This window comes from Dama dama, chromosome 17 (genome assembly GCF_033118175.1).
Source record: "Dama dama isolate Ldn47 chromosome 17, ASM3311817v1, whole genome shotgun sequence".
Lineage (NCBI taxonomy): Eukaryota > Metazoa > Chordata > Mammalia > Artiodactyla > Cervidae > Dama > Dama dama.
The window spans coordinates 63,191,075-63,205,782 of NC_083697.1; the positions used below are offsets into that span (position 1 = coordinate 63,191,075).

General features: G+C 36.8%; 1 protein-coding gene across 3 annotated transcripts in view; it reads left to right on the plus strand.

Annotated features, from left to right (window-relative positions):
• Positions 1–14,708, plus strand: part of N4BP2 (NEDD4 binding protein 2) — a 70,157-nt gene that overhangs the window by 2,152 nt on the left and 53,297 nt on the right. Inside the window, exons 2-4 of one of the 3 annotated variants that reach the window (XM_061164597.1) lie at positions 2,610–2,673; positions 11,094–11,176; positions 13,045–13,384. In XM_061164597.1, coding sequence (XP_061020580.1) covers positions 13,159–13,384 — 226 coding nt within the window. In that variant the 5' untranslated portion in view covers positions 2,610–2,673; positions 11,094–11,176; positions 13,045–13,158. Of the gene's footprint in view, positions 1–2,609; positions 2,674–11,093; positions 11,177–13,044; positions 13,385–14,708 lie in introns of those variants that run through there. The other 2 variants (XM_061164599.1, XM_061164598.1) reach the window with 2 other exon arrangements.

Genomic DNA, 14,708 nt, shown 5'->3' on the forward strand with positions numbered 1-14,708 from the left:
CATGCCAGACAATGAGTAAACCAAATGTCATTAGGATTATATCTGGACTCTTAACTTTTAATAACGATCCTTCTATCTTTTATTGGATTTTTGTAGCTGTATCATTTAATCTTACAATGTTACTTTAACATGATACAGTATTTAGTAGAATGAACTTCCTCCATGTGTCCTTGAAATTTTTTAAAAATATGTTCGCTCTACTTATTAAATTTAAGAATTAGCTTGGGACTGACATGAATAATATTTAATTTTTCTGTTCTGTAGCGGGCTGTCTTTAAAAAAATTTTTTTCTTTTGTCTTCGAATTTGTTTCTTCTGGTTGTAGTGTCTTCACTGTTCTCCCTGCCTTACCCACCTTAAACTCTCTGCTGACCTACTTCAAAATTTAGGTGGTATATGTTGTAAAGTTTGCTTTGCTTTCTTCCCCCAGCAGAGATAATCACATACTCATCATATTATCTCTGAACGTTTAACATAGTATTTCCACTGTCCACTTACTGCTATATGGAGCTACCTCCTCCCTATAGTAATTGTGAGTTTCACTGAATTTTACTCAGTTTTTTTCCTTTAATTCTAGTTCCAAAGCTATAGTTGTGTAGGTATTAAATAAATATTGGCATGAATAAAGGAGATTTTTTTTCTTTTCTTTTTTTTGACCTTGCTGCATGACATGTGGGATCTTAGTTTCCCAACCAGTAATTGAACCCAAGCCCCCAGCAGTAGAAGTTCAGAGTTAAAGAAGATATTTTGCTCTTAAAAAAATATTTCTCCCAGTTACTATCTGTATGTTGATAATTTTTACATCTCCAACCCAGAACTGTTTCTTGGTAAATTGACTCGGGTTATTATCTACCTTCATAACACGTTCATTTGTATTCTCTCACAGGTGACTCAGACTGAGCATATCCCAAACTATAGTTATTATCAACCTTCCCTTTCCCAGCCTCAAACCAAAAATATGAAACAACCTACCTCTTCTTCCTAGGGGAAGATTATGAGATAATGCATATGTGGTAAGAATTTGGTAAATAGTAGGCACTGCTAACAGTGCTTGGCAGAAACCTGGGCTGTTTCTTTCCTTCTTTTCATTTTCTAATAGATCACTGAGAACTGTTGGATTCTTGCTCCTTAGTATCTCTCCTTTTTTTTTGGCCACATTGTAAGGCCTACAGGATCTTCATTCCCTGACCTTCATGTTCCCTGCAGTGGCAGCTTGGAGTCTTAACTACTGAACTGCCAGGGAAGTCCCGTCTCCTTAATATCTCTTGAATCCGTATCTTTTTTCCATTCCCAGGCTACCATCCTACTCATTAGTTAGCATCATCTCTTACCTGGATTGCCACAGTAGCCTCCTAAGTGGTTATCCCTGCTTCCAGTCTTGCCTTCCCATCATCCACTTTATCCCACTGTAGCTGGAGTAATCTAACACATTTAAACCCTTGACTCCTCAGCTCAAAACCTTTTGTGTGTGTGTGGCTTTTCATTGCCTTCAGGATAAACTCTGAACTTCTTAATTTGGCTTTCAGGATCATGACCTGGCATCTGTTAACTTCTTCATCCTCTGTCACTTTTTCCTTTTGCCCTCAATATGCTAGTCATATTCAGTTACTTCATTTCTCTCTCAAGATGCCAAGTTTGTTCAATCTAGGCTTGAGTACAGAAGCTGTCCTCTGTCTGGAATGCCTTCCCTTGCTCCCTGCTTCCCTCCCCTTTGGTTTTGTTAACACATACTTAGCTTTCAGGTCCCCATAAAGGTGATGCCTCTCCTGGGAAGCCAGTCCTCTACTTTCCTTAGCATTCTACATTCTCCTTGAAATTGCTCATTGTCATCTCACCATGTCCTGGTTAGAGTGTAACAAAAGAAAGAAGTAAATTGCCTACCTTAAACCATGACGTGAGGAATTCCCTGGCTTTCCAGTGGCTAAGACTTCTCCCTTCCACTGCAAGGGGCATGGGTTGGTCCCAGATCTTTGAACTAAGATCCCACATGCTGCAGCCACGAAAGAAAAGAGACGTGGTTTGCGAAGAGTGTATTCAAAGCGAATTAAATAGTAATATTGGGGTTTATCTAGCAGGGAAGAGAAAGACATATCTGACAGATGCAAGTTTTCTAAGTAGGAAAGGCATACTATGTAGGTCCTTTTACAGCTTTAATTAACTATATCTTTACATATAAAGATGCAGATCTTAGTTTCCCGGCCAGGGTCGGAGTTGGCAGTGAAAGCGCAGAGTCCTAACCAGTGGACTCTCAGGGAATTCCCAGTTCTTCCTGTGCTTATCATCTGTGACTCTGGCACCATCTCTCCTACTGCGGTATGCTTCTCCACATGCTGGGACCTGGTTCCTGAGCACAGACTTACCTACTTAGCGCCTCCCGTCAGAGGCTCTAGATAGATTTGGTCACTTGCCTGTCCCTTGACCAATTCCTGCAGCTGAGGGGATGAGGTATATGCCTAGTTCAGCCTAAATCATGTGATGTGCTTACTTATATGGCCCAGGGTCTGTTAGCAGAAATTAGGCCCCTGCTGGAGTAGGGGAGAAGGAGTTTTGGGCAAAGAATATTCATTCTGAATCTTAACCACCCTTCTGATTTCAAATTTATTTTCCTAGATATTTTATTCATGGGAAAGAGATGCCCTGTATTATGGACCTGAGTAGTCCAGCTACTGAAATGGTAAGTCCCATATTTTAAAGAACTAAATTGACTTTTTGGTTTGTGCTGGCATATAACAAATATTTATTAATCTCTTGTTTGCTAAATAAGAACATATTGTGAGATGCTTATAGACTAGCAGTCTAAACAAATAAGTACACAGATGCTAAGATAGAGGTATATTTAAGGTGCAGTAGCAGCTCTGTGTAAATCAGGCTTTGGGATAGTGGAAAACTTTCTTGAAAGAAAGTTACTTGAGCCAAGAAATAAGGATTGGGTAGGATGGGGTAGAGGGACTTCTGCATGGAACATGTGTGAGGCACAGAGATGTGAAGTGGTCTACTTTGGGAAACAAATAATTAGATATAGGAGAAGCAGAGAGTACCTGAGGAAGAATAGAGAAGAGAAGGGTAGGGGTAGGTAAGAGGCCAAATCATAGAAGTCCTTGAATGCTTTACAGTTGGAAAGTTGGAACTTGGTCTTGAGAGCTGTAGAGACATTGAAGCATTTTAAGTTGGAACTCTCAGGACTGAAGTGCCAAAGTAGTGTCCAAGTACATATGTCTGTGAGGCTGAACTCACAGAGCCATCAGTGAGTAGTCCTGAAGAGAGATCTTAGTTCCCTGCCTAAGAATTGAACGTGGGCAGCCTGGATGAAAATCAGGCTAGAAAACCACTAGACCACCAGGGGTTGGTGTCTAGAGGCAAAATGACCCTGACTGTTGCTTCTGTGTGAAAGCAAGAATGTTTCAAGGAGGCCAAAACTGTAAAAAGACAGATAACAGTTTATTGTTAGAGACAGCACCACACGTGGGAGAGCACACTTGTTTATTTTAAACTTGTTGATACAAGACTGAAGTAAGACCGAGCGCGCACACGCACACACAAGGCAGAAACACGCGTTGGGAGAGTACGTGTATGAGGAGGAACACACTAAAGAGGTGATTTAAATCACTTGCATAGGATAGTCTTTCAAGGTCTTTGTTTACCTTTGGCGAATTATCTTGTTCCCTTTCCCCTTCTGACCTGTCCTAGGCCCTTCTCTAACGTGTGTGTGCAACTTTTTGCTAAAGTTGGATTCTACCTCAGAGGCCTGTGGGGGTGTGTCCACACTTATTAAGGGGTGGTGCTTTCTCCTTTTTTGACCCCCAAGGAGCCTTCCTACTCAACTGCAGACAGGGAAGTTTTCCTTGACTCAGGAGTGGTTATCTTATCTGTTTACTTCAACAGAGCTCACTTTTGCTGGTAGCTTTTATCCTTGGTTTGTCTGGGGGTAACAGAGCTTCAGTTTTACTGTGCTTGACAAACACCAACTGTCCAGCCCAAGGGCCTATCTTATCTCCTACCTCAAGGCAGTTAACTATATTGGAGTTTGGGAGAGAATTCTTAGCTGGAGTCATAGGTATTGAAGCAGTGGGTTTGGATGGACCTAGAAAAAGGTGACAGAGCAGATGGTTGGGAATAGAACCCGGGGTAGCAATGATACTTGAAAGAGTGAGCAGAAGAAAAGAGATCAATGATGGAAACTGAGAAGGGGCAGCCAGAGAAAAACTACGAGATGTAGGGGACAGATTACATTGGCTCAAGAAGTCAACAGAAAGTGGGAAGTTGAAACAGTAAATGTAAACTACTTTTAAGAAACAAACTGCTTAGGAAATCCTGGGAGTTCGGATAGTCTGAGTTAAGAATTCTCCTATTAACTCAGTTAAGAATTCTGAGTTAATAATTCAGGGTGCATTGAGAAATCAGATTTCAAACAGTTTTTCCAGTACAGGAATTTGAACTTTTTAGAATTAGTATTTTTAAAGGTAGGAGAGGATAGAGACTTTTGGTGGGAGGTAGTTGGTAGGAAAGAAATGATTAAGTAGGGCTTAGATATGGTTTATGTACAATCAGTCATATTGGGATGTACAGAGTACATAGGGTATTTTGCATATAGTTTCTGGAGCTATAAAAATTCAGTAAATCTATTTTAGATCATTGTTTTTTTTAGCCTTTCTTTTCTAATATATGCATTTGTATACTCTTCTATGCATGACTTTAATTGTATCTTACAAGTATGGATGTATAATGTTTTTATTTGTTTAAAATATTTTATAATTAATTATTTTAAAATCAGTATTAATATGTAATTTTCATAATGAATTCATCTTTGATGTATTGATGTATGTTTCTCAATTTTCATATAATTGGGTTTTCTAGTTATATTTTTGCTATTGATTCTAGCATAATTCCATGTGACCTTGAAAATAATATTCTGTGGTTATTGGATCCAGTGTTATTTAGATACTAACTCAAGTTATACTTACATGACTCAAATCTTTTATGTCATTACTGCTTTTTCTCTCCCTTTTCTTTCTCCTTCCTCTCCTCTATGTGTGTCTGAGGAGTGGGTTAGTGGCTGAGGTGGGAACCTCCTTGTTATAAAAGTTACAGAGAGAGGGCTTTTACTAGTTGAATACAAACTTAGAATTGCTTTATCTTCCTGGTGGATTAGACCTTTTATCTTTGACATTGGTTACTGGTGATATAGATATGAGCAATTTTTAGTATAGTGGTAGAAATGATGGGGCAAAAATCATGTTTAAGAAAGGATGAAGGGGAAGAAATTGAAAACAGTTACTCTATGTTATACATGTTTTAACTTTTTTCTTGATATACAGGTATTTTATATTTAAATGTGGCTAGATGTGTTTAGTACTTCTTTTTATTTATGGCCTTCAGTTTGTACTTTCTGTAAATAAAACTTCTTAACTTTCTAAAACAAGGTATTCATTTGCCTCATGGAACTTACATTCTAGAGCAGTGCTTATGGAAAAGTTCATATGTGACTTGATAGTCATTAACCACATGTAGCTATTGAGTACTTGGAATGTAACAAGGATGACTGAGAAACTGAATTTTTAGTTTTACATACTCTTTTTCAAAATTAAACTTTTTGAGATTGTAGAGTCACACAACTTTTTGAGATTGTAAAGACATACCCATTTGAATGCAGAGTTCCAAAGAATAGCAAGGAGAGATAAGAAAGCCTTCCTCAGTGATCAGTGCAAAGAAATAGAGGAAAACAATAGAATGGGAAAGACTAGAGATCTCTTCAAGAAAATTAGAGATACCAAGGGAACATTTCATGCAGAGATGGGCTCAATAAAGGACAGAAATGGTATGGACCTCTAACAGAAGCAGAAGATATTAAGAGGTGATAAGAATACACAGAAGAACTATATAAAAAAGATCTTCATGACCCAGATAATCACGATGGTGTGATCACTCACCTAGAGCCAGACATCCTGGAATGTGAAGGCAAGTGGGCCTTAGGAAGCATTACTATGAACAAAGCTAGTGGAGGTGATGGAATTCCAGTTGAGCTATTTCAAATCGTGAAAGTGCTTCACTCAATATGCCAGCAAATTTGGAAAACTACGCAGTGGCCACAGGACTGGAAAAGGTCAGGTTTCATTCCAATCCCAAAGAAGGGCAATGCCAAAGAATGTTCAAACTACTGCACAGTTGCACTCATCTCACATGCTAGCAAAGTAATGCTCAGAATTCTCCAAGCCAGGCTTCAACAATACGGGAACCGTGAACTTCCAGATGTTCAAGCTGGATTTAGAAAAGGCAGAGGAACCAGAGATCAAACTGCCAACATCTGCTGGATCATTGAAAAAGCAAGAGAGTTCAGAAAAACATCTATTTCTGCTTTATTGACTATGCCAAAGCATTTGACTGTGTGGATCATAATAAACTGTGGAAAATTCTTCAAGAGATGGGAATACCAGACCACCTTCCCTGCCTCCTGAGAAATCTGTATGCAGGTCAGGAAGCAACAGTTAGAACTGAACATAGAACAACAGACTGGTTCCAAATTGGGAAAGGAATACATCAAGGCTGTATATTGTCACCTTGCTTATTTAACTTTTATGCAGAGTACATCATGTGAAATGCCGGGTTGGATGAAAAACAAGCTGGAATCAAGGTTGCTGGGAGAAATAGCAATAACCTCAGATATGCAGACGACACCACCCTTATGGCAGAACGCGAAGAACTACTGAAGAGCCTCTTGATGAAAGTGAAAGAGGAGAGTGAAAAAGTTGGCTTAAAGCTCCACATTCAGAAAACTAAGATCATGGCATCCGGTTCCATCACTTCATGGCAAGTAGATGGGGAAACAATGGAAACAGAGACTTTATTTTTTTGGGCTCCAAAATCACTGCAGATGGTGACTGCAGCCATGAAATTAAAAGATGCTTGCTTCTTGAAAGAAAAGCTATGACCAACCTAGACAGAATGTTTTAAAGCAGAGACATTACTTTGCCAACAAAGGTCCACCTAGTCAAAGCTATTGTTTTTCCAGTAGTCATGTATGGATGTGAGAGTTGGACTATAAAAAAAGTTGAGCACCAAAAAATTGATGCTTTTGAATTGTGGTGTTGGAGAAGACTCTTGAGAGTCCCTTGAACTGCAAGGAGATCATACCACAGTCCTAAAGGAAATCAGTCCTGAACATTTATTGGAAGGACTGATGCTGAAGCTGAAACTTCAGTACTTTGGCCACCTGATGCAAAGAACTGAGTCATTTGAAAAGACCCTGATCCTGGGAAAGATTGAAGGCAGGAGGAGAAGGGGACAACAGAAGATGAAATGGTTGGATGGCGTCACCGACGTGATGGACATGAGTTTGAGCAAACTCCGGTAATTGGTGATGGACAGGGAAGCCAGTTGTGCTGCAGTCCATGGGATTGCAAAGAGTCAGACACGACTGAGCTCCTGAACTGAGAGTCACATGCAGTTGTAATAAATAACACAGAGAAATCTGTGCTCTTCACCCAGTTCCCCCAATGAAAGAAACATGTGCAAAATGACTTATGGCATCTCAACCAGGGTATTGATATTAATACAGTCAAGATATAGGACATTTCTGTCACCACAAAAATCCCTCAAATTTCCTTTTCATAGCCACATCCACTACTCCCTCTTCCTTCCTCCTCCTTAACCTTTGGCAACTGTTAATCTGTTCTCTATTTCTATATTTCTGTCATTTCAAGAATGTTAAGCAAATAGGGATCATTCAGTACATAGCCTTTTGGATGGGCTTTTTTTACTCAGCCTAATTCTCTGCAATTTCAGCCAGGTCTTGTGTGCCAATAGTAGTTTTCTTTTTATTGCTGACTATTAACTTCATGTGATGGAAGTAACATAGTGTGTTTAACTGTGTACCCATTGAAGGACATCTGAATTGTTTTCTGGTTTCTGGTTATAATAAATAAAGCTGCTGCAAATATTTATGTACAGGTTTTTGGGTAAACATAATTTTCCATTTCTTAGAAATGTCCATAAGTGCAATTACTTAATTGTATGGTAGTTGCAGATTTAGTTTAAGAAACTGCCAGACTGCTGTCCAGAGTGGTTTTATCATTTTACATTCCTATCAGCAGCATAGGAGCCATCCTATTTCTCTGTATCCTTGCCAGGATTTCCTACTGTCATTATTATTTATATTTGCTAACTTAATAGATATGTAAGTATTATAATATCTCATTGTAGTTTTAAATTGTATCTACTTAATGGCTAATATTGAAATTCTTTATGTACCTGTGTGCCATCTGTATATCCTTTTGGTGAAATCCCCCCCGCCCCCCAAACTTTCTAGTTGAATTACTTGGTTTTTGTTTGTTTTTTTTTTTTTTTTTTTTACTTTGAGTTTTGATAAAGTTTGTTTATATGTTTTGGATACTAGTCCTTTGTCAGATGCATGGTATGCAAATATTTTCTTTCAGTCTGTTGCTTTTCTTTTTATACTCTTAACAAGATAGTTCACAGAGTAAAAGTTTTAAGTTTGGATAAAGTACAGTTTAATCAGTTTTTCCTTTTATGGAACATACTTTTGGTGTGTTTGCCTAGCCCTAGATCCTTAAGAGTTTCTGTTTTTTCCTAAAAGTTTTATAGTACTATGGATTTAAGTCCTTGATCCATTTTGAGTTGTTGTTGTTTTTTTTTTTAAATAAAGTGTGAGACTTAGGCCAAGGTTTTTCTTTTTCTATCTGTGGGTGTCTATTTGTTCCATTTGTTGAAAGTTCTATTTGTTGAAAGGTTATATTTTCTCCATTGAATCGCTTTTGCATTTTTGTCAGATGTCAGTTGGGCATATTCATGTAGGTCTCTTCTGTTTCCTAATCTCTATGTGTTTTCAGATCTGTATGCCTGTCCCTCCTCTGATACCATGTAGTTTTGATAAGTGTAGCTTTATAGTAAGTCTTAAAATGGAAGCAACTGAATCTTTTTACTCTTTCAAAATTGTTTGAACTATTCTAGTTCCTTTGTCTTTCCATTTAAATTTAGGAATAATCTTGTCCATATCCACAAAAATTCTTGCTGGGGTTTTGATAGGAATTGTGCTAAACCATATGTCAATTTGAGAAAAATTGACATCTTTACTATATTGAATCTAACAGCTCATAAATCCATTCATCTATTTTTTCGAAAATTTTCATCACTATTTTGTATTTCTAGCATATGTCTTATATATGTTTTCTTAGATTTATTCAGAATATTTCATTATTTGAGCATTTGTGAATAATGTTGTATTTTTAATCACAAGATTCATGTATTCATTAGTAGAATATATAAATACAGTTGCTTTTGTGTATTTATCTTGTATCCTTTGCTGAACTCATGTTGGAGATTTTGTTGATTCCTTGGGATTTTTTCCACATAGATAGCTATGTTATTTACAAATAGGAAAGTTTTGTTTTTTCCTTTTGAATCTGTATATCTTTTATTTCCTTTCCTTCCTTTACTTCACAAGCTAGAACTTCCAGCATTGTATTTCTTAAGAGTGGTGAGAGTGGACATCTTGCTTTGTTCTCAATCTTAGGATGAAAGCATACAGTATTTTACTATTAAATGAAATGTAATCTGTAGGGTTTTGAGGAAGTTCTCATATATTCCTATTTTTGGGTAGTTTTTATCATGAATGGGTATTGAATTTTGTCACTTTTTTCCTTCATTTATTCATGCAACTAAGGTTTTTCTTCATTAGCCTATTAATATAATGCATTATACTGATTTTTGAATAATGAAGAAGCCTTGTATCTCTGGGATAAACCTCATTTAATAATGGTGTATAATTCTTTTAAAATAAATTGCTGATTTCTGTTTGTAATATTTTCTAAGGATTTTTATGCCTGTATTCATGAAGGATATTGGTTTGTAGTTTTTTTTTTTTTTCTGGTACGGCTTTGTCTGATTTTGGTATCAGGGTAACAGTACTGACTTGATAAAATGAATTAAGAAGTGTTCCTTCTTCTATTTTTGAAAGAGACTATATATGGTAGACTTCTCCATTGAAGGTATTTAGGCCTCAAATTTCTTTTTTGGGAATTTGTAAATTGTGAATTAAATTTCGTTAAAAATCATAGGGCTTTTATCTATTTCCTGTTAGGTGAGTTATGATAATTTGTGTTTTTTGAGAAATAAATATTTCATATAAGATGTCAGACTTCTGTATACACGCTGGTTCATAGTATTCTCTAAGTCTTTTGATGTCTGCAGGGTCTAGAGTGATTGTTTTTCTCTTTTCAGTTTTATTCATTTCTGCTCTGGTCTTTATTATTCTTTTCCTTCTACTGGCTTTGGGTTTATTTTGCTGTTCTTTTTCTAGGTTCTTGTAGTGGAAAGTTAAATCATTGATTTGAGACTTTTCATCTTTTCTAATGTATGAATTTATAGTTATAAATTTGCTATAAATTTTTGCCATTGCTGCTTTAGCTGTGTCTTACAAATTTTGATATGGTGTATTTTCATTTTCATTCATTTTTCTGTATTTTAAAATTTTCCTTTAGACTTCCTCTTTGACCCATAGATTATTTAGTATATTACTTACGTTCTAAGTGTTTGGAGATTTTTGTATTATCTTTTTGTTATTGACTTTGAGTTTGATTTCATTGTGATCAGAGAACATACTTTATATGATTTCAATTCTTTCAAGTTTGTTGAGGTTTGTTTTACAGTCTAGGATGTGGTCTATTTTGGTATATGTTATTTGGGTTCTTGAAAAGGATATGCATTCCGCTGTTGTTGAATGGAGTGTGTAAGTGTTGATTAGATCCTTAAATGATGGCTAGTGAGTTCTTCTGTATCCTTGCTGATCTTATGTCTATTTACTCTTATTGAGAGAGGGGTGTTGAAGTCTCTAACTATATTATAAGCTTGTCTATTTCTCCTTTCAATTTTGTCAATTTTTGTTTCACTTAATTTAGTAGCTCTGTTTGGTGTCTACACATTTAGGGTTGCTCTGAATTCTTGTCAGACTGATGCTTTATAATTATATAGTGTTCTCTATCTTTGCTGATTTTTTTTTTTTTTGCTCTAAAATCTACTTTATCTGATATTTATATATAAAATGTAATTTTACTTAATTTTAACTAATTTAAATTCAAATAGGCACATGTGGCTGGTGGCTGCCATATTGAGATTGCAGTTCTGGAAGATGGAGAGAGCTATGACACAATAAATTTAATTAAAAGGTAAATTTTATGGACTGTAGAAGGTGTTAAGGGCAATGGGTGGTTAACAGAAAAGGGAGATTGGGAAAGAAAAAGTGGGGAATATGACTTTAAATTAGATAATCAAGGAAGAAATCATTGAATGTGGTACTTGAACAAAGAGTTGAAGGGGTGAAAGAGTTAGCAATGTAAGTATCTTGGGAAAAAGTATATTAAAGGCCAAAAGTGGAAGTGGGCCTTAGTAAGAAATTTAGCTTTCACTGTGAGTGATACGGAGAGCCGGTTGAGAATTTAAAGCATATTGTGACTCGTTCTGACTTACGTTGTATGAAGATCGTTTTGGCTGGTGTATTGAAAATAGACTGTAGGGGACAAGAGGTGTAGAAACAGGGAGACCATTTAGGAGACAGGAATACAGATGGAGGATGACTATAGCCAGACCAAATGTTTAGAGCAGGTTTCAGAGAAAATATCAGACAGTTGGTTTTAGATCCTGTTACATTTGAATTGTTCATTAGATAGATCCAAGCGGAGAGAGCAAGTAGATTGTCAGAATTCTCCAGATCTATGAGTCGTTGCCCTTGTGGAGCTTACACTTTGCTGGAATATGGGTAATAAATAAAACAAGTGGATGAAACACATATACTATATTAGAAGGTAAGTTTTATGGAGAGAATTCAAGTAAGGAAAGAAGGATAAGTGGTGTTGGACACCTGACTTCTGAGAAGGTAACAATTGAGTAATGATAGGAAAGACATCTTTTAGATACCTAGGATAATAGTAGTTTAGGTGAAGTGAAGTGAAGTTGCTCAGTCGTATCCGACTCTTTGCGACCCCATGGACTGTAGCCTACCAGGCTCCTCCCTCCATGGGATTCTCCAGGCAAGAATACTGGAGTGGGTTGCCATTTCCTTCTCCAGGGGATCTTCCCGGCTCAGGGATCGAACCCAGGTCTCCTGCACTGCAGGCAGACGCTTTAAACCTCTGAGCCACCAGGGAAGCAGAAGGGACCAAAATATAAAAGTTCTAAGATGGAGCATGACTGATGTTTGAAGGACAAGGAGATGAAGTATGGCTCGAGTGACATGAGCAAGGGAAAGAGGAATAGGGATGACTGCACCAAAGTAAAAAATGTCTGGGTTATAGGCCATTTTAAGGGTCCTGACTTATATTATGAGTGTAATGGGAACCTAGTGGATAGTTTAGCAGAAGAGAGGTGTGATCTGACCTGTGGTTTAACTGAGTCACTCTAGTTGTTGTGCTCAGTAGACTGAAGGGGCAAGGATGGAAGCAAGGAGGTTAAAAGACTTTTATACTAATCCAGGCAAGACTGTTGTAGCCATGGAAATGGTGAGGAATGATTATATTCTGGACACATTTTGAGGGTTGCATTGACAACATTAGCTTACTAATTGGATGTGGGATGAGAGGAGTCAAGAATTATTCCAAGATTTTTGACCTGAGCAGCTGGAAGGATAGAGTCGCCTTAACTGAGATGGGAAAGACTGGGAAGAACAAGTGTGAAGTATGTGATAAGGAGATCAGTTTTGGACATGTGACATTTATGATGCCTGTTGGACATCCAGATAGGTGTTCAGTAGGCATCCTCATTATGAATATTGTGGTGTTGTTTTTTTAAATGAAGTAGTTGAGCCAAAATAGTGTACTCACCATTCTGAAACTATATTACATTTGTTAATATCTTAATTTTTAACATGTTCAATCCTGAAAAACTTGAATATTTTGGAGAGGGAAATTGACTGCTCTTGGGCTTTGATGCCCACCAGAGTTGATGGTACTTTCTTAGAGTTAAATAAAGATGTCATTCCAGTTTTAGATCTGAAACTATTAACTATAGTCTGAGTGTTTCAACTTGCTTTCTATTTTAGGTCCTTTTACTACTGGATTGTGCAAGATATTTAACCCTATTTTCTTTGAGGTATGACTTAAATATCAAACATCTTAAATAAGAAAAGGGAAACATTTTAGTTTTGGAAGTCAGAATGCCAAGGAGAAGGAAAAATCTTGGGGGAAATCCTTTTCGGAAGACCACAAACTCTAAGGAAGTTGTATCCAGTGTTACTAGTCATGAGGAGCCAGCCACTACTCTTCCTTCCGTGTATGAGACAGAGGTTGATCAGGAAGAACTCTTCACCAGTGTCTCAGAGATGTTTTCTGATCTGGATCCTGATGTAGTGTATTTGATGCTTTCTGAATGTGATTTCAAAGGTGAGAAAAGTTTAGTTTGAACCCTTTACATTTTATAAAAAGGTTTTATGTGCTATGCCATGACCAGTAGTAATATAGAAAATGACTACGTTATTTCTATTTTGTTCATCACTTTTTGAATATCTGCTGTGGGTAAGGTACTAAGTTTAGTATTATGAGGGATATAAAGAAGAATAAAACATCGTTTCTTCTTTCAAGAAATGCATAGTTCTAGGTATAGGATGTATGTGTAGATTTCATCTTTTATGTTTTATTTCTTTTTATTTTCCCTCTCGAAAAGGTTAGCATTATTGACGTTTTGGACCAGATAATTCTTTGTTGTGAATGACTTTCCTGGGAATCATAGGATGTTCAGCAACATCTCTGGCCTGTACCCATTAGATGCCAGTGGCACATCCCCTATCCCACCCCCGCAGTTGTAACAATTAAAAATGCCTCTATATATCATCTTATGTTCCCTGGGGAAAATCATTCCCAGTTGAAGAGCCGCTGACCTAGAGTACTCTACAGAGAGGGATTTAAAAAACTGTTTTGTTGTACTGCTGTATCTCCAGCCCCTAAATACCAAATGACTCACTCGGACCTCAGTAAATATTTATTGAGTGGAAAGGTAATTATAATTATGGAAATGAGAGCCGATTAAGAGTTGAGGCTAATAGATCAGTGTGACTTTAAATTGGCTTTGGAGTCAAGAAAACTAGGTTGATTTTCCAGCTCACCTCTTAACCTCTCTGGGTTTCAGTTTTCTTATCTGTTAAAGAGAAAAATAATAGTATATACCTCACAGGACTTTTTCAGTAAGGATTGAGTTTTTGTTTTGTTTTGATAAAGTCTTCAGTGTAGTAAATTATCAATGACTTGTAATAAATTGTTTAGATATATGTTTGCAGACAGGGGAAACTATCAAATTTAAATGGATGAGTAAGTTAAATATTGATGTTTAGTATTGCTGTTGGCCATGATTAGTGTAAGTAAAATTATTCTAGGTTTGGGGAATTTTGGTAATGGGGTAAACTTCAGTTTTTTGTTTTTTTTTTTTACATTCCACAGTCTGTGATGTGAGCCTATCTTACCTGTCCTGTTACATATGCAGAAAACCGTTTTCAGCAGTCTATATGATGCTCAGAAATAATAGTGTTTACAGTGTTACTTGTGGCTTCAACATATATTTCTTAATTTTGGTGTGTTTAAAATTTACTTTTGCACATACACTAATAGCGGTGAAGAAGTACAAGGAAGATATCAGTATGTTACCTTTACATCCTAACAAAAAACATTTTTCTTTTCCAGGATCTTCTCTATACCTTGTTGATAAATACTGATG